This window comes from Otolemur garnettii, unplaced genomic scaffold (genome assembly GCF_000181295.1).
Source record: "Otolemur garnettii isolate 467f Iridium unplaced genomic scaffold, OtoGar3 scaffold00114, whole genome shotgun sequence".
NCBI classification, from domain to species: Eukaryota; Metazoa; Chordata; class Mammalia; order Primates; family Galagidae; genus Otolemur; species Otolemur garnettii.
The window spans coordinates 5,531,455-5,556,926 of record NW_003852509.1 but is presented as its reverse complement, the minus strand read 5'-3'; the positions used below and the strand labels follow the sequence as shown (position 1 = coordinate 5,556,926).

The 25,472-nt window shown below is 44.6% G+C and overlaps 1 protein-coding gene across 1 annotated transcript; it reads right to left on the bottom strand.

Moving 5' to 3' along the window:
- Positions 1–19,137: 19,137 nt before the first annotated feature.
- On the bottom strand, positions 19,138–21,699 carry AMER3 (APC membrane recruitment protein 3). Its single transcript, XM_003797285.1, has one exon. The coding sequence runs from the start codon at positions 21,697–21,699 to the stop codon at positions 19,138–19,140; it is 2,562 nt and encodes an 853-aa protein (XP_003797333.1).
- Positions 21,700–25,472: the final 3,773 nt, after the last annotated feature.

Sequence of the window (25,472 nt, the reverse complement as noted above, 5' to 3'; positions counted from 1 at the left end):
AAGTGGAAAGGAAAAAATAAGAAGAAAAGGGAGAAAAATAAACAATGGAACATGAAAGACTCCCTTGCTCATTTTTTAAAATTGAATCATGCTTCTGTGGAATAAATATAAAAGCATCTTGTACCCTTTTAATTTAAAATGTCAACTTTTAGGATATATGGGGAAGTATATGTATCCTTTACAACTAGTTACATACCTTGAGATGAAAGAAAGTTAGGGTCTCTATTTTAAAATGTTCAGAGGAGTACACAGATTTTCAAGATAAGCAAGGGCCAAATTTGGAAGGTGAAGCAGCCCTGTGGACAGACTGTGTCATCACGGGCTGGGCAGTCAGCAGGGCCTGGTCCTCAGTGACGGCCCCACACCTGGGACAGTGGGAATGGGAGTTTAGGAGGGCGCCTGCTTGTATCATCAGCTCATCATAGTAATGACAAAGGCTGCCTTTGGGGGTGGCCTTTCCTCCTAAGAGCTCTTCAAGTCTATCCAGTAACTCCTGGGCTAGACAATATGTTCATTATTTTAAAAGGAGAGTAGAGCTCTTTTTCTTCCCAAGGTCACCATCCAGCTAAGATGTGACCAGTGTGTCTGTGGCAGCAGTCCAACCTGCCTGACCATGAGTGCCACCCACCAGCTGTAAATACCACTGTTAAAGGGCTGAATTATGCTCCCTCCCTCCTCTGTTGGCGCTCTAAGCCCCAATATGTCAGAATGGGACTGTGTTTGGAGACAGGGCCTTTAAAAAGGTGATTAAGGTAGAGTGAGGTGTTAGGGTGATATTTGGACACTCAGAGGGATGCAGCAGTCACATGCACAGAGGAAGGCCAAGTGAGGACACAGCAAGAGAGGTGGCCATCTGCAAGCTATGGAGGGAGACCTCAGCAGGAACCAGCCCTGCTGGCACCATGATCTTGGACCTCCAGCCTCCCCAAATGTGAGCAAACAAATGTCTGCTGTTAAGTCCCTGGCCTGTGGTATTTCGTTATGGCAGCCCAAGCAAGCCTACATGAGTAGCCACCCGGAGTTTGACCAAGGAGCACACTGGAACCATGGAAGGCAAACCTTTTATTCATTATTATTTCTTTAATTAATCATTCTACTTCATTTTTTTTAGTAGGGAACATCCTTCATAGACCAATGCTTTAGAAAAACAAGCAAGATCTTTAAAGTGTGACAGTGGGGATTAATAGGGATTGCATATAGTCAGGTCATGGAAGAAGCTCAAGTGCCCATCGATCCACGAATGGATCAACAAACTGTGGTATATGTACACCATGGAATACTATGCAGCCATAAAGAAAGATGGAGACTTTACCTCCTCCATGTTTACATGGATGGAGCTGGAAAATGTTCTTCTTAGCAAAGTATCACAAGAACAGAAGAAAAAGTATCCAATGTACACAGCCCTATTTTGAAACTAATTTATAGCTTTCATATGAAAGCTATAACCTAATTATAGCCTAAGAATATGGGGAGGGGAGGGGGATGGGTGGAGGGAGGGTGATTGGAAGGATCATTTCTATGGTTTATCTTACAAGGGTACAAGTGAATCTTTCTAAGAGTAGAATATAAACATCTTAACACAATAACTAAGAAAATGACATAAAGGCTATGTTAACCAGTTTGATGAAAATATTTCAAATTGTATATGAAAACACCACACTGTACCCCATTATTTCATTAATGTACACAGCTATCATTTAATAAAAAAAAGAAAAACAAGCAAATAACTAAACAAGCAAGCATGTATGGCTTATTTAATTAATGACATAAGGCATCCACACTGAAAACTACAAAATATTAAAAAAAATTAGAGAATACTTGAATAAATGATTGAATGGAAGGTGCACTTTTTCTTTCAGAGGATGCTGTAATCAAGAAAAAAATGCTCCCTGAGCAATAAATGTGAGTGCCAAACCTCAAGCTGTCATGTGTAGAAAACTAGGCTCTTCTGGACTGGCAGGCAGGGCTCCTGCCTGTGTCTGTACAGAAGCTGCCCGCGCTGGCCATCCACAAGCCCCCTTGGACCCACCCTGGCCATCATATGACATACAGACACATGACAAGGAGAGGTGAGTGGTGTCGGCAGAGCTGCCCTTTACCGTGGATGGGGGTCTCCTGGCTGCCGACTTTTAAAATGTATATATTTGAATAGGGTTTTTGCTTTAGAAGTTTTAGATTTACAGAAAATTACAAAGAAAAAAGTTTATAAAAATAGTACAGAGAGTTTCCACATAGTCTTCACTCAATTTTTCCTTAATGTCTATTTTCTGTTCCAAGATCCCATCCAAGATACCACATTCCATTTATGTCTCTGTGATTTCTTCTGGACTGCGACATTTCCTCAGACTTTTGCTGTTTTGATGATCTTGACAGTTTCAAGAAGGACTGGCTGGATATTTTACAGAATGCCCCACAGTTTGGGTCAGCCTGATGTGATTCTGTAGTTACATGGAGGTTATGAGTTTGGAGAGGAAGAGCACAGAGGTGAAGCAACATTCTCCCCACACCAGTGTCAACATGGCTTGTCATTGCTGGCATTGACTCTGATCACCTGGCAGAGGTCATCTTCGACAGGTGTATCCACTGTAAAGTATCTTCTATCCTCTTCCCTCATGGTGCTCTATAAGGATGTCACTAAGCACAGCCCACATATCCTTTGGGCATAAATAAATACTACATTATTTATTTTTGTTGCTCAATTTTTTCCATCTTTGGCCATTGGGAGCTTTCTCAGGTGACTCCCACATGCTTTTGACATACCCTTGTCACTGTGTGTTTGTCTGGTATATGTGTGTATATGTGTGCACACATATATGTTTAAGTGCCTTCTTAGTTTCTGGCATTATAAGATACTCCAGGCTCATCTTGTATATTCCCTCCTGAGCCCTAGAATCAGCCATTTCTCCAAAAAGCCTTTGGATTCCTTTTCTTGGAGAATGGTATTAGAAACCAAGATCTGGAGGCTGGATGTGCCCATTGCTACTGGGGTGTCATTGCTAGTAGACAGAGCTAGAAATATATGTATGTATAGTGACCCAACTATACAAACATATCTATAACTACTTGTATATTGATGCATCCATATCTATATGAAGCTAAACCTGAGTTCATACTGATATCTCTGCCTCTAATCTATTACCATATGTTTTGTAGTAGCCTGTCCTTCCTGCCTATCTGTCATCTCCATCTCCATCAGTGAAAAACCGGGCTCTCACATCCACAATCCACTACCCCTTACACATTTGTACAATCTCAGTATATGTACACTCCGAGTTCAGAATTGTTAGCTTGTGCCCGTGTGAAACATACTTCATATAGTTATTCTTCTTTTCCATTTGTTAAGGTTTGTTTCATGGCTCAGGTGTGGCTTGCTTTTGTAAATGCACCACACATGATGCCCTGACTCTAATAGAGCCTGCAAACAGAGGCTTGCTTGGCAGTGGACTTAGACTGCCAAATGGGGACATGCTCCCCTGACTCCAACTGGTCTGGCAAGCAGAGGCTAGCTAGGTGTGGACTGAGACCAGAAGGTGGGGGTGTGGCCCCTACCTTCAACTGGGCCTGTGAGCAAAGAAGTGGACAACAGTGTGGACTGAGTCTGGTGGGTGGGAATATGGACCCCTGGCTCCAATTGTGCTGTTGGAGACCCTTGAATCCCTCTCTGTTGGGCAAGGTTTGCACTGCCTGAGACAATTTAATTGGAGCCTGTGTCTGGGGCTGTCCACTTAGGAACATTCTGAAGTTGACCTTCAAAGTACTATAGTGGAAAGGAACTCAAGGGTTGTTGGTTGTCGGGGTGCCATAGCTGTCTGTATCTCAGAACCAAGAAAAAAGTTCGGCAAGCTGTGACTCCAGGTAAGAGCATTCAAGAAAACAAATTACAGGTACAAAGGCTATGAATTAGAGGAGGGGAACCCTCTGACAAATGAGAGGCCTGTGGCTGGCTCTCCATGAGCAAGCAGGGAACAAAAGACCTCTCTTTTTACCTCACTGGAGAGAGGCACTAAACATTGGGTCTCTTTCTCCAGGAAGGTCCCACTTATTAACCTAGACACCACACTGCCAGGTATAAAATTGAACAAATATTTTCCCCTAAAATTCCAAACTCCCAGTCCAACCTTCCTGCCTCTAATGGTGGTCTGAAGTTCTGCCCCCTGCAGAGTGCAGAGTGTTTGGTCCTTTCCTTAGACATCTGGGCAAAGTGTGTACCCTCTAACATAAGGATGGAATCTGTGACTAATGTGAAAGAAAGAGCATATGGGAAGGAAGGAACACTCAGTGGGAGGAGGAGAGGAGGAGCAGTCCCATGGTTATGACTTTGTCCGGCCAGTGGTGGTGTTGACCCTTGGGCTGTGTCTGGTGGGATGGGGTGCAGAACCCTGGTTCTGATGGCACCTGCAAGGGGGAGAGTGGTTGCCTTATGCAGACTGACTTTGGTGGGTGGTGCTGGTCCCCAGCTTCAACTGGGCAAGAGAGGCTTGCTAGGTGTGGACCAAGACCTGAGGGCAAGGGCATGGTCCCCTGACACCAACAGAGCCAGCAAGACTCTGGGTATGGTCTGAGACCTGTGGGCAGGGCATGGTCCCCTGACTCCAACTGGGCTGGTGAGCAGAGAAGCAGACACCAGTGTGGACTGAGTCTGGTGGGCAGGGGTGTGGACCCCTGGCTCCAATTGTGCTGTTGGAGACCCTTGGATCCCTTTGTGTTGAGCAGTGTTTGTACTGCCCGAGACAATTTAATTGGAACTCCTGTCTGGGGCTGTCCACCTGGGGACACTCAGAGGTTGACCTTTGAAGTTCTGTAGTGGAAAAGAACTGAAGGGTGGTTTCCAGGGCACCACAGCTGTCTGTATCTCTCCTCAGCTGAGATTTAAACCTAATACTGTGGCTTCTTAGGAAAGGATAGAGGTTGGCTGATTTCAAAACAGAGCCAGCTTGCACTATCTCACCAAGTAGGTCCTCAGAGTCTCTGGCCAAAACTCTGAAAGGGGCCTGTGTAAGGTTATAGGGGATAAGCCACAATTACAAAATCTAACACTTGGGTAAGGGGCTGATTATCTGTACTACCTAGGAACCGCAATTCAATCTCACTCTACCAGTTCTAATAACCAAACAATGGAAAATAAACAAGGTGTGGAACCAATAGAAGAACTCTGGCAACATAAATAACCAGAGTAGATCAACCCCACCAAGGAATGACAAAGGAGATACAACTGAAGATGCCATGCATAGACAAATGGCAGAAATGTCAGAAATAGAATTCAGAATATGGATGGCAAATAGATAAATAGAATGGAAGAAGAGGTAGAAATTGAAATCCCAAGAGTAGTTCTAATGTTGTCTCAAGAAATGAATGAATTCATAGACAAAATCACCAAAGATATGGACACAATGAGGAAAGAGATAGCAGAGCTCAAGGAAATGAAAAAGTTATTTTAAGATCTCCAAAATACAGTAGAATCCCTCAGTAATAGAGTTGACCAGGCAGAAGAAAGGATCTCTGAAATTGAAGACAAAGCTTTTGAACATTCCCAAACACTTAAAGAGGCAGAAAAATGGAAAGCAAAAACAGATCGTTCCCTGAGAGAGTTGTGGGATCACTCCAAAAGATCAAACATTCGTCTTATAGGAATTCCTGAAGAAGAGTATAGTCCTAAAGGTAAAAGATGCTCTATTCTAAGAGATTGTGGAGGAGAATTTCCCAAGCATGGAAAGAAATACAGAACTTCAAATAGCAGACAGTTTCAGAACCCCAGCAAGACTCAATCCAAATAAAGCATCTCTTAGAAACATTGTGGTTAACTTTGCCAAAGTTAAGACAGAGGAGAAAATTCTGCAAGCAGCCAAATGTAAGAAAAGCCTCATCTACAAAGGGAGAAGTATCAGAATGAGTGCAGATCTCTCAGCCAAAATGTTGCAAGCCAGAACAAGATGCTCATCAACCTTCAATCTCCTAAAACAAAACGACTTCCAGCTCAGGATCCTGTATTCAGCTAAACTGAGTTGCATTTGTGGTGGAGAAATCAAATAGTTTACTGACATACACATGTTGAAGGAATTTGCCATAACTAACCCAGTTCTCCAGGATATTCTCAGACCCATCCTCTACAATGACCAGTGCAATGCTCTACCTCCAAAGTAAACTTATCCAGAAATCTTTGAATAAAACCCAACTTCTACAGTGGTGAAATGATTAAAAATGTCCACTGGACATCTGAAAATCATGACACCCCAAACACAACCAGGCTTATCAATTCTCTCAATCAATGTGAATGGTTTAAATTGTCCTCTAAAGAGGCACAGCCTGGCTGACTGGATGCATAAAATCAGACTGGATATCTGCTTATACAAGAATCTCAACTTACCTTAAAGGATAAAAATAGACTCAGGGTGAAGGGATGGACTTGTATAATACAGGCAAATGGAAACCAGAAAAAGGCAGGGGTTGCAATTTTAGTAGCAGATATAATTGTCTTTAAACCAACAAAGATAAAGAAGGTCACTACATATTTGTCAAAGGAAACATCTAACATGAAGAGATTTTGATAATTAACATTTATGCACCCTACCAGAATGCTCCTCAATTCATAAAGCAGACCCTAATGTATATGAACAACTTTATATCTTCTTGCACTATAAAGTTGGAGATTTTAACACCCAGTTGTCAGTTTTGGATAGATCCTCCAAGAAGAAATTAAACAAAGAAATATTAGACTTAAACTTGACCCTAGAAAAAAATGGACTTTGCAGACCTGTACAGAATATTTCACCCTAATAAAACTGAATATACATTCCTCTCATCAGCCCATGGGTCATCCTCCAAAATAGATCATATCCTAGGACACAAGTATAACCTCAGCAAATTTAAAAGTATAGAAATTATTACTTGTATCTTCTCAGACTACCATGGAATAAAAGTTGAACTCAATAGCAATAGGAATCTTCATACTCAAACAAAGTCATGGAAACTAAATAATCTTAGGCTGAATGATAGCTGGGTTAAAGATAAGATTAAGAAGGAAATCAAATTTTTGAACAAAATGATAATAAAGACACAAATTATTAAAACCTGTGGGATACAGCAAAGGCAGTCCTAAGAGGGAAAATTATAGCATTGGAAGCCCTTATTATGAAAACAGGAAGAGAGGAAGCCAACAACCTAATGGATCATCTCAAGCAACTGGAAAAGGAAGAACATTCCAACCCCAAACCCAAGAGAAGAAAAGAAATAACCAAAATTAGGGCAGAATTAAATGAAATTGAAAATGAAAGAATCATTCAGAAGATCAACAAAACAAAAAGTTGGTTTTTTGAAAAGATTAACAAAATTGATAAACCTCTGGACAATCTAACCAGAAATAGAAAAGTAAAATCTCTAATATTGTCTATCAGAAATGATAAAGGAGAAATAACAACAGACAGTTAAGAAATTAAAAAAATCCTCAGTGATTACTACAACAATCTCTATTCCCAGAAACAGGAAAATATGAAGGAAATGGACCAATACCTGGAAGCACACCACCTTCCTAGACACAACCAGAAAGAATTAGAAATTTTGAATAGACCCATATCAATCACTGAAATAGCATCAACAATATGAAATCTCTCCAAAAAGAAAAGTCTGGGACCAGATGGCTTTACCTCTGAATTCTATCAAACCTTTCAAGAGGAACAAGTACCTATATTATAAAATGTTTTCCAAAGCATATGAAAAAGAAGAAATACTTTCCAACACATTCTATGAAGCATATATCACCCTGATACCCAAACCAGGAAAGGATCCAACAAAGAAAGAAAATTATAGACCAATATCATTAATGAATATCGATGCAAAAATATTCTGTAAGATCTTAGCAAACAGGATTCAACAACACATCAAAAAAAGTATACACCATGATCAAGTTGGTTTTATTCCAGGGTTACAGGGTTGGTTCAACATATGCAAATCTATAAATATAATACATCACATCAACAAAATAAAAAACAAAGACCATATGATTCTCTCAATTGGCACCGACAAAGCCTTTGATAATATCCAACATCCTTTCAAGATCAGAACACTTAAGAAAATAGGCATAGAAGGAACATTTCTTAAACTGATAGAGGCCATCTACAGCAAACCCACAGCCAATATCATACTGAATGGTGTAAAATTGAAAACCTTTCCTCTCAGATCAGGAATAAGGCAAGAATGCCCACTGTCTCCACTGCTATTCAACATATTAATGGAAGTCTTAGCCATTGCAATCAGACAAGAGAAGGTGATCAAGGATATCCAAATAGGGTCAGAAGAGATCAAACTCTCACTCTTCACTAATGATATGATCCTATACCTGGAAAATCTCAGGGACTCAACTTCAAAACTTTTAGAAGTGATCAAGGAATATAGCAGTGTCTCAGGATACAAAATCAATACTTACAAGTCAGTAGCTTTTATATATGCCAACAATAGTCAAGCAGAAAATATAGTCAAGGACTCTCTTCCTTTTACAATAGTGCCAAAGAAGATGAAATATCTGGGAATTTACCTAACAAAGGATGTAAAAGATTTCTATAAAGAGAACTATGAAACTCTGAGAAAAGAAATAGCTCAAGATGTTAACAAATGGACAAACATACCATGCTCATGGCTGGGAAGAATCAACATTGTTAAAATGTCCACACTACCCAAAGCAATCTACAGATTTAATGCAAACCCTATTAAAGCACCATTGTCATACTTTAACAAACTTGAAAAAATAGTGCTTTGTTTTGCATAGAATCATAAAAAACCTCAAATAGCAAATATATTACTGAGAAATAAGAACAAATCAGGAGGTTCAGGTCACCAGACTTCAGGCTATACTATAAATCTATAGTGATCAAAATAGCATGGTACTGACACAAAAACAGAGAGGTAGATTTATGGAACAGAATAGAGAACCAAGAGATGAACCCAGCTACTTATTGTCATTTGATCTTCGACAAGCCTATCAAAAATATTCAGTGGGGGAAAGACTCCCTATTTAACAAATGGTGCTGGGTGAACTGGCTGGTGACCTGTAGAAGACTGAAACTGGACCCACACCTTTCACCATTAACAAAAATTGATTCTCAGTGGATAAAAGATTTAAACTTAAGACATGAAACTATAAAAATACTAGAAGAGTGTGTGGGGAAAACACTTGAAGAAATTGGCCTGGAAGAATATTTTATGATGAGGACCCCCAGGGCAATTGAAGCAACACCAAAAATACATTACTGGGATGTGATCAAACTAAAAAGCTTTTGCACAGCCAAGAGCACGGTAAGTAAAGCAAACAGACAACCTTCAGAATGGGAGAACATTTTTCAGGTTATGCTTCTGACAAAGGCCTGATAACTAGAATCTACAGAGAACTCAAACTAATCAATAAGGAAAGAACAAATAACCCCATTTCTATGTGGGCAAGAGACTTGGACAGAAACTTCTCTGATGAAGACAAGCTCATGGCCTACAAACACATGAAAAAATGCTCATCATCCTTAATCATCAGAGAAATGCAAATCAAAACCTCTTTGAGATATCATCTAACTCCAGTAAGATTAGCCCACGTCACAAAATCCCAACACTACAGATGTTGGTGTGGATGCAGAGAGAGGGGAACCCTTCTACACTGCTGGTGAGAATGCAAGCTAATATGATCTTTTTGGAAAGAAGTTTGGAGAACACTCAAGGAACTAAAAGTAGACCTACCGTTTGATCCTGCAATTCCTCTACTAGTTATGTACCCAGATGATCAAAAATTAATTTACAACAAAGACATTTGCACCAGAATGTTTATTGAAGCCCAATTCATGATAGGCAAGACATGGAAACAGCTAAGTGCCCATCGACCCATAAATGGATTACCAAATTGTGGTATATGTACAGCATGAAATACTATGCAGCCATAAAAAGATGGAAACTTCACATCTTTTATGTTTACCTGGATGGAGCTCAAACCTATTCTTTTTAGTAAAGTATCTCAAGAATGGGGAAAAAAGTATCCAATGTACTCAATACTACTATGAAATCAATATATAATCACCTACACACTCACACAAATGGCAAAACATAACTATAGTACTGAAAGTTGAAGGGAAGAGGAGCTGGAGGGGAGGTGGGGGGGATGGGGGGAGGGAGGGCATTTGGGGGAACCTCACCTAATGTGCATGATGCAATGGTACATTTCAAAACTATTAAGAAATGAGTATAATTGTGATGATGTGTTACTTAGTTCAATGTAAGCATTTTACATTGTATATTGAAGCAGTACCCTGAGCCCCATGAATGCATTAATGTACAATGTTATGATTTAATAGAAAATAATAATAATAAAAACTGCATACTTAACATGGTATCATTTTACTGCATATAAATTTTATCTCAGTAAAGTTCACTTAAAGTTGTGAAAAAAATATAGTGCTTTCCTTAGAGTTTACAACATACATTTGAACATTTTCTACACGTACATTGCATGTAGACCGAGGCTCCTTCATAACAAAGTTTGCTCAATTCTTCCCTCCTATACCTTATGACGTTGCTGTTATTCATGTCACTCATTCATTTGCTACAAACATCATTATGTTGTTACTATTACTGCTTTAAGCAGACAGTTATCTTCTAGATCAGTAAAGAATAACAAAAATAAAATATTTTACCATAATTTACTTCTTCGATTCCAAGTGTTTGACTTATATTATTTCCCTTCTGTCTAAATAACTTATTTTAACACTTCTTGAATGATTTCTTATGAGAAGTTTATTGTAATTTTTATTCTTGATCCTCTGTAGTTAAGGTTTCCACCCTGAGTAACTTCTGATTTTCTTTAAAATTTCCTGTCATTGGTTTCTGTAAATTGAACACGGCATCTCTAGGTTGTGTGTGTATCTGTGTGTGTCTGGTATTCTCTGAGCTTCTTAGAACAGGGCTTGGTGTCTATTATTAATTTTGAAAAGTTTTTAGCCGTTATTTCTCCTGTGCTTTTTGTACCCGTTCTCTATTTACTCTTTCTGGTACTGTGATTACAGGTACGTATCTTATGATGTGTCTCCCACATCTTGGATGTTCTGTTCTTCTCTGCCCTTCCCCTCCCCCCATTTGATTTTCTCTTTGTATTTCAGTTTTAGAAGTTTCAATTATCTATTTTCAAACTCACTGCTTTTAATTTTTGCTTTCTTTTTTATTGTGGTAAAATATACATAACACAAAATTTCCCATTTTAAACGCTGTTCAGTGTACAGTTGAGTGGCATTAAGTACAGTGTTGTTGGACTATGACCTTTATCCATTTCCTGAACTTTTTCATCATTTATATGGAAACTCTGTACCCATCAAATAATGATTCCCCCATTCTGCTTTCTCTCCGGTAACCTCTATTCTACTTTCTGTCTCTATGAAGTTTCCTATTTTAGATACATCCTTTAAGTAGATCATACAATAATTGTCCTTTTGTCTGTGGCTTATTTGCTTAGCAGAATATCCTTAAGGTTCATCCATGTTCTAGCATATATCAGGATTTCATTCCTTTTAGAAGTTGAATAATATCCCATTGTGTGTTTACACCATCTTTTGTTTATCCATTCATATGTTTGTGAACACTTTAGTTGTTTCACCTGAATAATGTTGTGATGAAGTGGTACCAGTACAAACATCCGAGGCCCACGTTCACTTCTTCTGAGTATATACTTAGGGGTAGAATTGATTTTTTTTTCCTTGTATTCATGATATGATATGTTTTCTGTGCTTATGTTTATGGCAATTCTATATTTAATTGGTGAGGAGTTGCCGACGTGTTTTCCACAGTGGCTGCACCATTTTATCTTCTCCCTAGGAATACACAGGGGTTTTGATCTCCCCATAACCTTGCTAACACTTTTTTCTTTTCAGTAGTCATCCTCCAGGTGTGAAGCATCACACTGTGGTCTTGGTTTGCATTTTCTTAATGATTAGGGATGCAAACTATCTTTTCATGTGCTTATTGGGCATTTATATATCTTCTTTGAAGTTATGACAATTCAAGGCCTTTGTCTATTTTTAAAGCTGAGCTATTTGTTTTCTTGTTGCCGAGTTATAAGAGTTTTTAAATATATTCTGGATATTAATCCCTTATCAGATTTGTGATGTCCAAATATTTTCTTCCTATTCTGTATGTCATCTTTTCACTTTCTGGATAGTATCTTCTGATGTACAAAAAGTTTTTAATTTTGATGAAGTCCAAGTTATCTATTTTTCTGTTATTGCCTATACTTATCATATCATGTATAAGAAATTACAATGAAGCCATCTTATTTTGTTGGGGGTTTTTTCTGGGATTTTGTTGTTGTTGTCACTGGAAGACTTTAGATTACTGATCCAATCTCCTTAGTAGTTATAGTTCTATTCAGATTTTATATTTTATCATGATTCAGTTTTAGTAGATGTGTGATCTAAGAATTTCCCCATTTCATCTAGGTTATCCAACTTGACAGAATACAAATATTCACAGCATTTTTTTTTTAAGTCTCATCCTGTCACACCAGCTAGAGTGCAGTGGCATCATCATAGCTCACTGCAATCTCCGACTCCTAGGTTCAAGCAATCCTTTTGAATCAACCTTCAGAGTAGCTGGGACTATGCTCAGCTAATTTTTCTATTTTTTTATAGAGATGGGATCTCACCCTTGCTTAGGCTGGCCTCAAACACCTGACCTCAAGGGCTTCTCCTGCCGTGGCTTCCCAGAGTGCTGAGGTTACAGGCATGAGGCACTGTGTTGGGCCAACATTCTTATATAACCCATTTTATTTCAGTAAAACTAGTATTGATCCCCTCACTTTCATCTCTAATTTTAGTAACTTGAGTTTTGCCTCTTTCATTTTCAGTCAATTTAAGTCTATCTTTTCAAAGTACCAGCTTCTGGTTTGTTGATTTTCTCTATTGTTTTTATATTGTCTATTTTATTTATTTCCACTCTGATCTTTATTAATTTTTTTCCTTCTGATAACATTGGGTTAGTTTTTGCTTCTTTTTCTAGTTCTTTAAGGTGTAAACTTAGGTTATTGGCTTGAGATCTCCTCTTTGTCAGTGTCTGCATTACAGATACATAATCCCCTCTTCACATTGCTTTCTCTGACCCCGATCAGTTTTGGTCTTCATTTTAATTTATCTGAAAGGATTTTTTGATAAAACTCTCTGATCCCTTGCTCATCCTTGCTGAGTCTCCTGACGAGCCCTTCAAAGTGACTCTTTGTTTCTTAGAGTTTTTGATTTCTAGGCTTTTTCTTCTAATTTTTTCTTAGCATTCTTTTTATCAACTTACATTACCAACTTCTAAGTTGTCTGCTTTTCCCATAAAAGCCTGTAACATATGAACCACAGTTATTTATATTCCCTGTTTACTAATTCCAAGCTCTGTATCATATGATTGTTTTGTCTCTTTGCACTTTGCTGTTTTCTTGCCTTTAGCAGTCTTTGTAATTTTTGGCCAGAAGTCAGACATGTTGTATGTACGGCATAAGAGATACTGAGGCAAACAGGTCTTCTATGTCAGGATTTACTAATCTGGCTAGAAGATGGGCTGTTTTAACATTGGTCCAAGCTGTAGGCACAAGAGGCTTCAGATTGCTCTAGTGACTGGCTTACCTTTTTCTCCTTTTCCTTTTCTGTGGCTTCCCTTTATTTTGATCCTCAGAGAGGATCTCTGGTAGCTCTTTCAACTGTAATCCACTGTTTTATTATTCAGCCCTGTTACTGTTGTGGTAGCCTGTGCAGACAATACGAGGGGGGGCTCATGTCTTCTAATCTTCTCAGCCCTTTATGTTCGGAGCCGTGGCCCATTATCCACTAGTATCTCCAGTCTACTTTCAGAAGCCCCTTTTCCTTGCTTCCAAGGTCTTTACATGTAATAACAAAAACCAACTTCTCCCCTCCCAGAGGTGGATGTATAATGTGTGTGCATGGGCTTGGAGTCCAGGCACCAACATCAGGGCAGCTGGCAGTGGGTGGGCAGTGGAGGTGAGAAGTGCTCTTCATTAAAAAAGAGACATCTTTTCCTTACTGAGTAAATTTAATTTTACAATTTTATTTTATTTATTTATTTATTTATATATTTATTCATTCATTCATTTTGAGACAGAGTCATACTTTGTCACCCTTGGTAGAGTGCTGTGGCATCATAGCTACATCAAACTCTTGAGCTCGAGTGATCCCCTTGGTAGCTGGGACTACAGGAGCCCACCACAACACCCAGCTATTTTTAGAGACAGGGTCTTATTTTTGCTCAGGCTGGTCTTGAACTCATGAGCTTAGGTGATCCACTCACATTCACCTCCCAGAGTACTAGGATTAAGCCATTGCACCTGGCCCTTAATTTTACAATTTTACAGAGGACTTTAAGAGTGAATGCTTAGAAGATTAAAGGAGGGCAACATAATTTGCAGCAGCAAAAATGGGAAATAATGTGAATGTTTATCTACAGGGGAGTGTTTAAATGGGTTGCTGCCCATGAGAGATTGCTGTGCAGTTGTTGATAAGAATGGAGGGTGCTGCCCATGCTGGTGCCTCAGCCCAGGAGGACATCCCAGGCAGTTGGGATGATTCAAGTTCACATGTGCTCGTCATGGGAAGAGGAAAGCCTGATGACTAATACTGGTTTGAGAAGGAAAGGCAAAGGGGGCTGTGCACTTGGAGTTCTTTGGACTGGGTGTAGTAAGTGTTATTAAATAACTGAACTCCTGCCTTAGGCCCCAGAAAAGCAGACAAAACTAGAGTGAACTCACTCATCCTAAGTGCCATTGTATCAAACTGACACTGCAAGGAAGCAGACAGACTCCCAAACAAACCAGTTTTTCCTGAGAACAGGAGATTTCAGTCTACCTGGCTCCTCTGCCTCAACGGCCACAAAACAGTCACCAGAGTAACCTGATGGTAACTGGCCAGAATTTTTCCTATTATTCTGTTTCCTTATTCTCAGCATACAAAACCCATTGTTCTGCCATTATCCAGTGGACCTCTCATTCTATTTTGTAAAATGGAGGCTGTCCTATTCATGAATTGCAAATAAAAGCCAATTGGATCGATGTTCTGCCATTATCCAGTGGTGCTCTCATTCTATTTTGTAAAATGCAGGCTGCCCTATTCATGAATTGCAAATAAAAGCCAATTGGATCAATGATGAAATTTGTTGCAATTTTGTCCTTTGATAATATGAATTGATTTGTAGCAACAGAAGGGTAAGGGGGGAAGGACAGAGACTCACTTCCCATTGTTTTCCTTTCCCTGTCTTTTGAATTTTGTGTCTCATGTATTTATTCCCATTCCAGAAAATAAAATAAAATAAAATAATGAAATAGGAAACTAAGAAATACTTGAAGCATACACTGATGTAATCTGCAGGATCTTCCCAGCCTGTGCTGGGCTTCACCCCTTCTCCTTGTCAATGCTTCCCCTCCTCCCTCCATCTCTCCCTCCCCATCCTCCTGGCCTCATCCAGTGCTCTCAAGTTCCCAGCATTAGGTGAAAGTTCAGAAAGCACAGCACATGGTCCTGGTGTTAAAACCCCTCCCAATCACCATGGTAGAATCCTGGCCAGCCTGTCAGACACTGTGGGACAGCTGTGAGCTGGGAACTGCTGGACATACTTCTCAGGATTTTATTTCACATAGGAAAATCTGCTGTTGCCTCTACAGCCTTGTGCAAAAGAGAGGGTTGGAAATGACCAGAGCTCTGAAAATGCCCAACCAGCCTCTTCCACTTCTAGCACTGGGCCAGGCACTTGTTCCAAGAGCTGACCCTGAAGCCCCTTCTCTTCCCTCCATGGGTCACCCCAAGGCCTGCATAGCCTGGCCAGGTTGGCACTGCTTGGATCTCTCCTACTGGGGATGGCAGCCTGAGGGTAGCATGCAGGAGTGAGATCAATCCTGAGGGAGGTCACACTGCTCTCCTCCATTCCTCCAGCAGGGCACTCCTGGGACACTCCTGGGACACAGCTGAAGGGGAATCTCTGGGGTGTTGGAACTGTCTAGTGCCCTGGTTCCTTGTATTTGCTGTCAGGTCACTGTAGGCTATGCCTAGATGTGGCCCCTCGGTCTGGGCATCCTACTTCCCTCTTCTTGACAGTGCCTGGACCACCCTAGCTCCTGCCTTCTGCAGCACTCTCAGCCTGGCTAGGTTCTTCATCACGGCAAGTCACCATAGCACAACATAGCAGAATGATGGAATGTTCCAGCCCCTGCCAAGGGGAGGGCATGTGGCCCTCAAGCCAGAGTCATATGTAAACCTTGACCATATTCTTCTCAAGACACAAAGTTCACTGTCAACAAGAAATCAGAATCCATGCAGCCTTTTGCCACTTCATTCCTTCAACCAGTGTTACTGAGCATCTTCTCTATCCAGCGCTGCAAGAGCCCCTGGGCTCTCAGTCTGTTAGCAGGGACACATGGCTGGCACCCAACCATATTCAGGCATCTGGGTCCTGGAAGAAGGAAGGGGTGAGGGCTCTGAGCAGGACTCAGTGTGGGAGCTCAGCAAGAGGCCCTGGAGCCTGAAGAGCCTTTGGAGCCAGGGGTAGTATCCAAACCTGGTGCCCACACACTACCTGTGATGTCTGCAGGCGAGCCACATCACGCTCATGCCTCAGCTCTCAGGTCTGAATGGTGAGGCTGGCACCTGCAGTGAGGGTGATGCAGATGGAACACGTTCACAGCAGGGCTCAGTAATGGCCATGCTCCTAGGTGCAGGTCCTGGGAGAGAGCTCAGAGGTGGCTTCACTGGTCTGGATGGGCCCATCGGGAGCCTTGCGGCACCTTTTTGAACCTACAACATGTAGTCTGTGTCCTTTTCCAATGCTGGCCTTTCCTCTAGAAACCCATTTCATTGCTGCCTGTTGTCCCTCTTGGCATGTAACTGTGGCGTGTTAGCTGAGGTAGAATCTAATCTTAGAGAACATGGATGGCCCATCTGTCCCTGCACCTGCTGGCCTGATGCTGGGCCAGGAAAGACAGCCACCTTCTCCCTTCACGGTTCTGAATATCTGGGCACCTGTGTGCAGTTTTCAAACAGGCTGGGGAGCACAGCCCCATTCAAGGGTGAGTTATCCTGAAAGGGGGGAGGGTTGCTGATGACACAGAAGGCCAGAGTCAAAGGCCTTTGCTGCCCACAGGCAGAATGGCAGAGTTAGGAAGAATCAATTGTCATCTTGCCAAAGAGCATTTTACCATCGTGGCTTCAGTTACGGAGCAGGGTAAGGGATATCATCATTTGTCTGTATTGACTATGACAGAGTCCAGCAGCCCCCACTGGCAGGGTGGGCAGGTCCATGCAGCCCTGGTAGGTGGCACAGTGATGCCTGGTGGGGTGGGCTCAAGGCTCTTGCTGAGGGGGTGGAATGGTCCTACTTGGGATTCCCAAGGAGAAGTCTTCCAGGCCCACCATGTGTAGCTGCCTGCGCTGGGCAGAGCATGCTGGGTTGGGGCTGCTAGCTCACACCCCATCTTCTCCCACCTCTGAGCCTTGGGACCTCACAGTTCTCACATGTGTTTGGATCATAATCCTGAAAGACACGATTGCAAATGACATAATCCCAAATGTTGCAATCTGGAAAGATCTGCATCTACAATCCTGCAAATCACAAGCATAAGGATAGTTGCATCATGTTATGCAGAACTATACTCTCTTTATTTTCTCTATTTGGAATCAAGTGTGGTTCAAGTATTGAACCATTAAATATGGTTAAGTATGTCCATGGGTGCCAAGCAGTCAAGGGATTAAACTTGTGGACTCATTTTAGGTGTGGACTTGACTGGATAAGGACTACCTAGAAACCTGGCAAAGCATTGTTTTGAGTGTATCTGTGAGGATATTTGGGGGAGTCTCAGTAGATCAGGTGGGAAGCTCCACTCTCAGCACTGGCAGGCCCCAACTACTGAACTAGGGCCAGGAGAGGATATATACAGAGGCAGCTCGGTCTTTCTCTGAGAGCTGGTACAGGGTTTCCTTCTGCTGGTTTGGACATCAGAACTCCAAGTTTGATGGCCTTTGGACTGCAGGACTTATACCAGCAGCCCTGATGCTTCCAGCCTGAGCCACGCTCCTGGTATCAGCTGTAAATTGGATGTATAAATTGTGTAGATACTTTCAGAAGAGTTCTAATTTGTCTTATGCAAGTTTTGCAAATTTTGTCCTATAAAAATGCATTGTTACAACTTTGTCTCGGTGTGTGAGCACTGTGTATGTATGTAAAAACACTGAAACATCCTCACTAAATGAAGAGATGCCCCTTTTGTACATCTGTATTTGTGAAAAATAAAATTTCTTGAGATCTCAGCTGTTTGGGCAACTGCATAATGCAGCAGTGATCCAGTATGATTTTTGACAGATCTTGGCAAAAAACTTAGGTTGTCCACCACAAAAAGATGATATTTATGAAGCTAAGTGCACACAATTACCAGCCATAATGATAAATGTTTGTATGTTCTCATTTCTGATCTATACCTTATCGGTGTAATTTGTCTGCTCATGACTGTTAAACCTGTACAACTGATGTTGGTATGCCTGAGTGTTTGTGCTTGCAAAAATACGCAAATATTTCATTGTGTAAAGTGGCCTAGGAAGTGTTCTATTGTGTTTTTATGTTTCTCAAATAAATCTCTTTCTAAAAATGTAAATAAATATCTTTTAAAGAAATTTTTATTACTTTTTCCAGAATTATAATTCAAAGATTTTTATCTTTCAGGATTGTGATTTGAGGATTTTAGGTTTTAGGAATTCTGACCCTTTGGGATTCCAATATTCAGGATTATGGCATTCGGGATTGCGTCCCTGGGGGTGACGATTGGCTCCTGGCCCACACGTGCCATGCAGACGTCTTGGCTGCCACTTCCCATTCACACTGTGCACATTTCCTTTCTGTTGGTTTCATGCCAACAAGCTGTTTGAGGGGCAGTGAGGTGTTTGCAGCTTCAAGCTGTCCTTGGCCTTGGGCTGCCTGTGCTGGTGGGTTCAGGTAAGGATATCCGCACATGAAAATGCCCACCCCTTGCTTTCCTGTATCCTACCACCCCCTCCCCATATGACACATTTCAGGACAAAAGATGAAGATTTGGCTCCCAGGGTCTCCTGAATGTGGCCATAACAATGCAGCTTCTGGTGAGTGCAAGCTGTCCTACAGGTGAGGCTCAGCCATGGCTAGTCTGGGGGCCCCCATATCGGGCTGGATGTAGAGGAGGCTTTCCCGGGCCAGGAGGCTGCAGCGACATTCTGGGGCACTCGCTGAGGGCCCCACCTCCCGCTGGCTGTCCAAAGCCAGGAGGCCTTGGGGGCTGTGCCAGGCAGCAGGAGCTGAGTGGGGCTCAGAGTCCGGCTGACCACCATGTGCTGCCTGCTCCACAGCCCCCATGCTGAGCTGTGGGGCCTGGTCCTCCACAGAGGCACTGGCCTGGACACTCAGCCCAGCAGATTTCACTCTGAGCCGGCTTAGGTCCAAGGTGTAGTCTCGACGCCTCTGGTTCTGTGTGCTGGCTAGAGAGGGCAGGTCACGGGTGATGGCTGTGGTGGAACAGCTACTGGGCTGTTTCTGTGGCAGAATGCCAGGGCCCCTGGCCTGGGGCTGCCTGCAGAGCCCACTGCCTACGTCTTGCCTTAGAAGCCGTCCAGATGGTTGTTGGCCATCTGGGTGGATCTGTAGGGCCGCCACACGGGCCACACAGCCTGTCAACATGGGCTCTGTGTCCAACGTGTTTCCCCTGTGAGCAGGCCTCCAGAGGCCTTGGAAAGATCCCAGATCCCCAGGTGGCCTTGGCTCCTTCTGGGAGCTGGGCCAGGTAGAGGGGCTTAGAGCCTTGTTTGTACTGGGAGTGTCTGCTGTCACAGCAGCTGCAGACCCCACAGAGGAGAACAAACCTGCAGGACGGCCTTGTGTCCCTTCCTCCAGAGAGCAGTCCCTGGACAGAGTGCTTGGCCCCTGTGCAGAGCTCCCTGGGACCTGGCTCTCTCTGGGAGGCAGGCACTTGGTGCTTGACCGTGCCCACAGCTCCTGCCTGCTGGGTGCTGAGCACACTGGGGGTCCTCCTGCTTCTGAGGCCTGGGGCCCCCTGCCCTCTAGCTTCTCTGCTGGTCCCCTGGGGGCCTTCTGGGGACCAGTTGGGACTGTGGGCTCTACAGGGGCAGGTGGGGCTCGGGGTCCAGGGCCCCGGCGGAGCCAGCTGACGATGCCCATGGTGATAGCCAGCTCTGTATCGCACAGCTTCAGCAGGCACTCCTTGCCCTTCCAGGAACTCTGCAGGAAGCCCTGGCTGAGCAGGTCGGGGCCTGGAGCCGGGGCCAGGTTCTCTTCGGCCCCCATGTGGAAGCTGCATATGGACAGCGGCGTCCCCAGGGCTGGCCCTGACAGGCTCTCAGACACACACAGGTCATCGTCTGGGCTGGAGCCGACAGGGACCTCGCTGGGGTCATGAAAGAGCTCGTAGAGGGCATCCCCGCTGTAGCTGTCCCGTGGAAAGGGGGCTGCAGGTGTTCCCGGACTTGTGGCCTCCTTCCTGTCCTCCTCAAGGCCTGGTGAGAAGGAATCGTAGTAGCCCTCATCACTCGTGGACACAGATTCCGGCTGCTCGCTCTTGGGAGTACCTGTGTCAACAGAGCTAGCTTTGGAGCCACTCAGGGGATTTCTGCACAGGGGCAGCTCGGCAAGCCTAGCTGCATCCAGCCTGGGCCGGTCTGTATCTGTTCCCTGGGTGGCTGCAGGCCATGGGCCCAGCAGGGCACGCTGCTGCTGCCTCACCGAGCGGTTCACACTCTCCCAGAACTTGCTGAAGTCGGATGCCTCATTTTGGGCAGGCGATGCCAGCTGCTCTACGCCACCCTGGAAGGGACCTCTGGAGACCTTGCTATCCAGGTTCTGAGGCACCCCAGCTGGGCTCTCTGGGCCTTCATTCAGGTCCAGGCATGGCACCGAGCTCTCGTCAGCAAAGATCTCCCCGCAGCCTGTGAGTGAGTCGAAACTTTGAAGGGAGGCCACATCCTCACATAGGACCCTGCAGAGGTCCAAGGACGAGTCGGTCAGGAGCTCACTGTCAGACAGGTCCTGACACAGGCTGTCTGGCCCTGGCCCCTCACCCAGGGGGAGGAAGGCTTTCCCTCGCTTCCCTCCAGAGTCCAATGGGCCCCCAGGTGAAGGCATGCTCTTCTCCTTATCTGCCAGTGCCGCCAAGTTCTCAGTCTTGTTTCTGCGAATGTGGAAGAGGTTCCGAAAGCACTTCTTGGGCCGTTTCAGGGAAATTCTCTTCCTTGGGATGCTCTTGGCCACAGCTGGCACGAATGGCATCTGGGGCACAAAGTGCCGGTAGTCGATCATGCGCTGGCTGCTCGAGGGCCCCGGGAAGCTCGCACTGCCCACCAGCTGTCCGGTGGTGGCTGTTGCTCTGCCAGCCCCTAGCACACTGTCGTGAGTCTTGCTCTTTCGTACCAGCTTAAAGGTGGCCCCACAGGGGGTGGCAGGACCCCCCTCAGGGTCTGGCTGTGCCCCCTGGTTGGAGCATCTGTCATAGTCTTGGGCTCTGAGACTGCTCTGGGGGGTTTTTTCACTGTGGGGCCTCTGCTGTCCTCCCAGGGGGACTGACCAGGGGCCTGCATCCCCCCTGGCAGGGGCAGGGACTACTGGGTCTGCAGGTTTCTCATGGGAAGTCTGCAGGCTGGATTTGATGAAGGTCCTTCCTCTCTTCAGCTCCATGCTGCCCCAGCTGCTGTGGAAGAAAGCGGAGGCACTTAGCATCCAAAACTAAAGGCCCCTGGGCTCTAGAACTTCCCCCTACTGCTCACACGGCTCACTCAGAGGCAAAGCCTGTGTCGTAGGGATCCCCCTTGAATGCAGGGGAGAGGGAGATGGAACAGCCCCACCACCCTAATGGCTCCTGCCTTCATAGCCAGCATGTCTAAAGGCACACAGTAAGCACAAAGTGACTACTGTCTGGTACCTGCTGCCTGCTGCACCCATGAGCCCTGGACTCACCCAAGCACCCTCTCAGTTCACCTGGCCAACTCAGACACCTAACTCCAGGTGTCAAGCAACATTCCTCAGTATATCTTCACTGCACCCTCACAAGGATCCAGTTAGGTAAGGTGACTCTTCATCTAGGTAGAGACAGGTGAATGGGACACTCAGGCCCACTTGCCTCACGCTACAAACTCTAAGACAGCCAAGCACCCACCGTACAGAGCACAGACGGGGAAAAGAGAGAACATCAAGGTGGGTGGCCAGAGTGGAGGATGGGGGACTTGGGGTGTCCCAGGCTGCAGGGGCAGAAGATGTCACCTTTCTTGCACATGGCACTGACAGATCTCTATGCTTGCAGTGCCATTCAGACAAGGTTTCTGATGTCTAGTCTGAGTTCAGTGGGAAAAGGCATGAGTGTCTGCCTGGGAAGAAGCAGGGGCAGGAGTGCTAAGCCCCCACCATGGTCTGGCACAGCAAGTGTGTAAGTCACACCTGAGATCAGTGGGTGGCAGTAGAGCTTTAATGAAGGTGGGTGCTCTAGGACCACACATCTGGGCTGGGGACAGATGAATGGGGAGGATCTTGAGCAGTGAGGACTCCAGCATGTGGCAGGACCCCAGGCCTGGGCAGGAAGTGAGGCTGGCAGAGGATACAGGGCAGAGCCAGGAAGGAGTGCCAGGATTCAGCAAGGCAGCAAAAGAGAGTCCTGGATTCACACTGAGAGGTGGGACGGGAGAGGGAGGAGGGTGCGAGCTGAGCCGAGGTGTGGAGGGGGTAGGAGTCTAGTTTTAAAAAAGGTACCTTTGAGGTTAAGTTTGGAGGCCCCCAATAGCCCCCAATATCCCAGCAAGAAGGAAGAGCTGAGAACCTCCCCTGAGTTCTGTCACACCCCCTTATGGCTTTGGGCTCTGGCCTGAAACACCTCTGTCTGTCAGTACCCCCTTTCTTGGTGGTCAGTGGCCTAAGACCACTGACTGTGGTCTGGCCCCACTGACTTTACATAGGGCTGATCTGTAGGCATCCTTGTTCTCACAGCCTGTCAGGGGCTGCAGCAGGTGTGAATTGAGGGCCAGGGGCTCTGCCAGCCTGGGGCCTTGCAGACCCTAGCTCAAGGAAGCCTCGAAATTACCTGCACATAGCAAGGACAGGATGGTGCCTCACAACCCAGTGGGCATACTGAGGGGAAGAGGTTGAGAAGGGACATAAAAGCTGGCATTGCAGGGGCTCAAAGGGCAAGTGACTGGCTTCCATCTCCTCCTACCCAAGGGCAGTGCTTCCTCCCCTCAGAAGGGCACTTCAGACTTTTGGCTGGAGGATGAGGACAAGCACCATGCCAGGGAGAGCTGCAGAGCCCAAGCTGTGTTCTGGCTGCAGCTCAGCCCTCGGTCTCAGCACCCTGAGCAGAGGGACAGCAGCTCAAGCAGCCATACTGGCTTTCTGCCTCCTGCCAGCTGGTGTGTACACAAGCCTCTCCCATGTTGCACCTGCAGACTTCATTTCCCCTCCACACCATCCTGTGGAGCCTCGCCCAGAGCTGCAGGCTTAGCTGCACACAGCCTGGAGCTTACCATCCAGGCTCTGCGCTGGTCAGCCTGACTTGAGTCTTGGTTGCACCCACCTTATCTGGCAGACAGCATAGCATATATAACATTATGAGGGACATACTATTATAACCCTCCTTTTATAAAGGGTCAGTTCAGGTCCAGAAATGGCAATGGGCTGCCCCAGATCACACAGGTGGTCAGCGGCAGAACTGGGATTTGAACCCAGGGTGTCTGAATCCAAACCTGACAGTCTATGCACCATCAGGTCAGACTCTCCTTTGTGGGAAATCTAAAAACAGAATAATAAATGTCTTTCCATGAGGAATTTTGGAAAGCACAATGAAAGTGAAGGTTAAAAGTAACAGGAGTAGCTCATGCATGTTTAGAAAAATTATAATTGAAGGTGAATACAATTTCTATGGAAGAAAATTTTGGAGACACTCATTATGAGAGCTCTATTTCACTTATCCTTTTCAATGTTTTGCAAAAATCTTTTGATTATGATCCTCTTGGAAATAACTTCAACCAAGCACAGAAAAGATTATTTCACTGTGTGCAGAATTTTGCAACTGTAAGAACTAAAATGGTTTGTTTGATATAGATCTCTATAAATAAAACTACCAGTTTCTCAGTTCTTGGAAGAGTCAACTGATTTAAAATCATGAACAGTTGGAAGTTTCACTCCATTCTCAACTTGAAAAAATGATCCTTTAAAATAGCTGTCATTGCTTCAGATGGCTACAGTCAGTGTCATAATATTGCCAGCCCCACTTCCCGAGTTTATTTGGCATTTTCCATGCACATAGGACAATAAGCTGGAGACTGCAGAGCAGTGAAGCAGAGAATTCTCCATACTGGAGCCATCTCCATACTAGCCATGAAAGCTAGTCTGTGCTCAGTCTGGTCAGTTTCCATATTCAAATGCTTTATCTGAATCTGTCTCTTTGGAAACTTGTGGCCTGTGAGTGGTGTGAGTAGGAACTCCCTGCGTGGTCAGAGGGCCCACTGCCTGGCCGGAGGCAGGTTTAGCAGTCACCTCCCATGAGAGTTCTCAGGGCCAGAGTGGTATTTATATGGACAGCCAGATGTTGGCAGTGTCATTGCCTGAGAGTGGAGGCCAATGTGCCCACGTTCTCAGTTGCAAAAATGCACACTCTGTTTTGTAACCCTGTGGCTACAGACCCCAAACGCTGGCAGGAAATGTGACAAGTCCCCCACCACCATGTGACACAGCCTTTCCCTAAGGAGGGAGCCAACCTATCCCTTTTCTTTCTGGAACCTTGTGTCCAGTGCTCAGTGGCCATCCACCAATTGTTCCTATGGTGCTCATTCTTGCCCCCCAAAGAGATTGAAAATTTTGAAGGTCCAGAGTGGAGGCCAAGAAGTGAGTTAGGAACCAGAGCAGGGTCCAGGCGACAGAGGGTGGTGGCAGAGATACTGTATCTGTGCACCTCTTTTTTCAGTGCCTTAGACTACACACAGAAACATGGATTTATTGCAAATTGAGCAAATGAAGTCATTCTACTGGCTGCTTCTCTACATGATGACTAACTTGGGCTTAGCCCAGGATTTTCATTCCATTTGAGAAATTTGGGGCCTTTCTTTTCTTTTTTTAACATGAATGTGACTGGGCGTTTGATTTCACGCAGCAAAATAAAAACCCTTGAGAAACGCACATGCAACAGAAATATCTTGAGACATAAAACATTTTTCTATTGGTTTTGGTATTTGTTATTCATTCCCCAGTCCCACCCCCAATATTCAGGAAAGTCACAGCAGTAAAATACAAAGAGGTGTATGGAGAGAAGAAAGCCAGGGCCAGGGCTTGCTAGAAACCCACTGGGGGAGGCTGTGGGGCAGCAGCGGAGCTGGAGCTGGGAGGGACGGGGTGAAGGCGGCTGTGGGGAGGGAAGCTCCGGTGTTCAGAGTGGGGGTGGGGAACGAGGCAGAAATAGGATCTGCAGC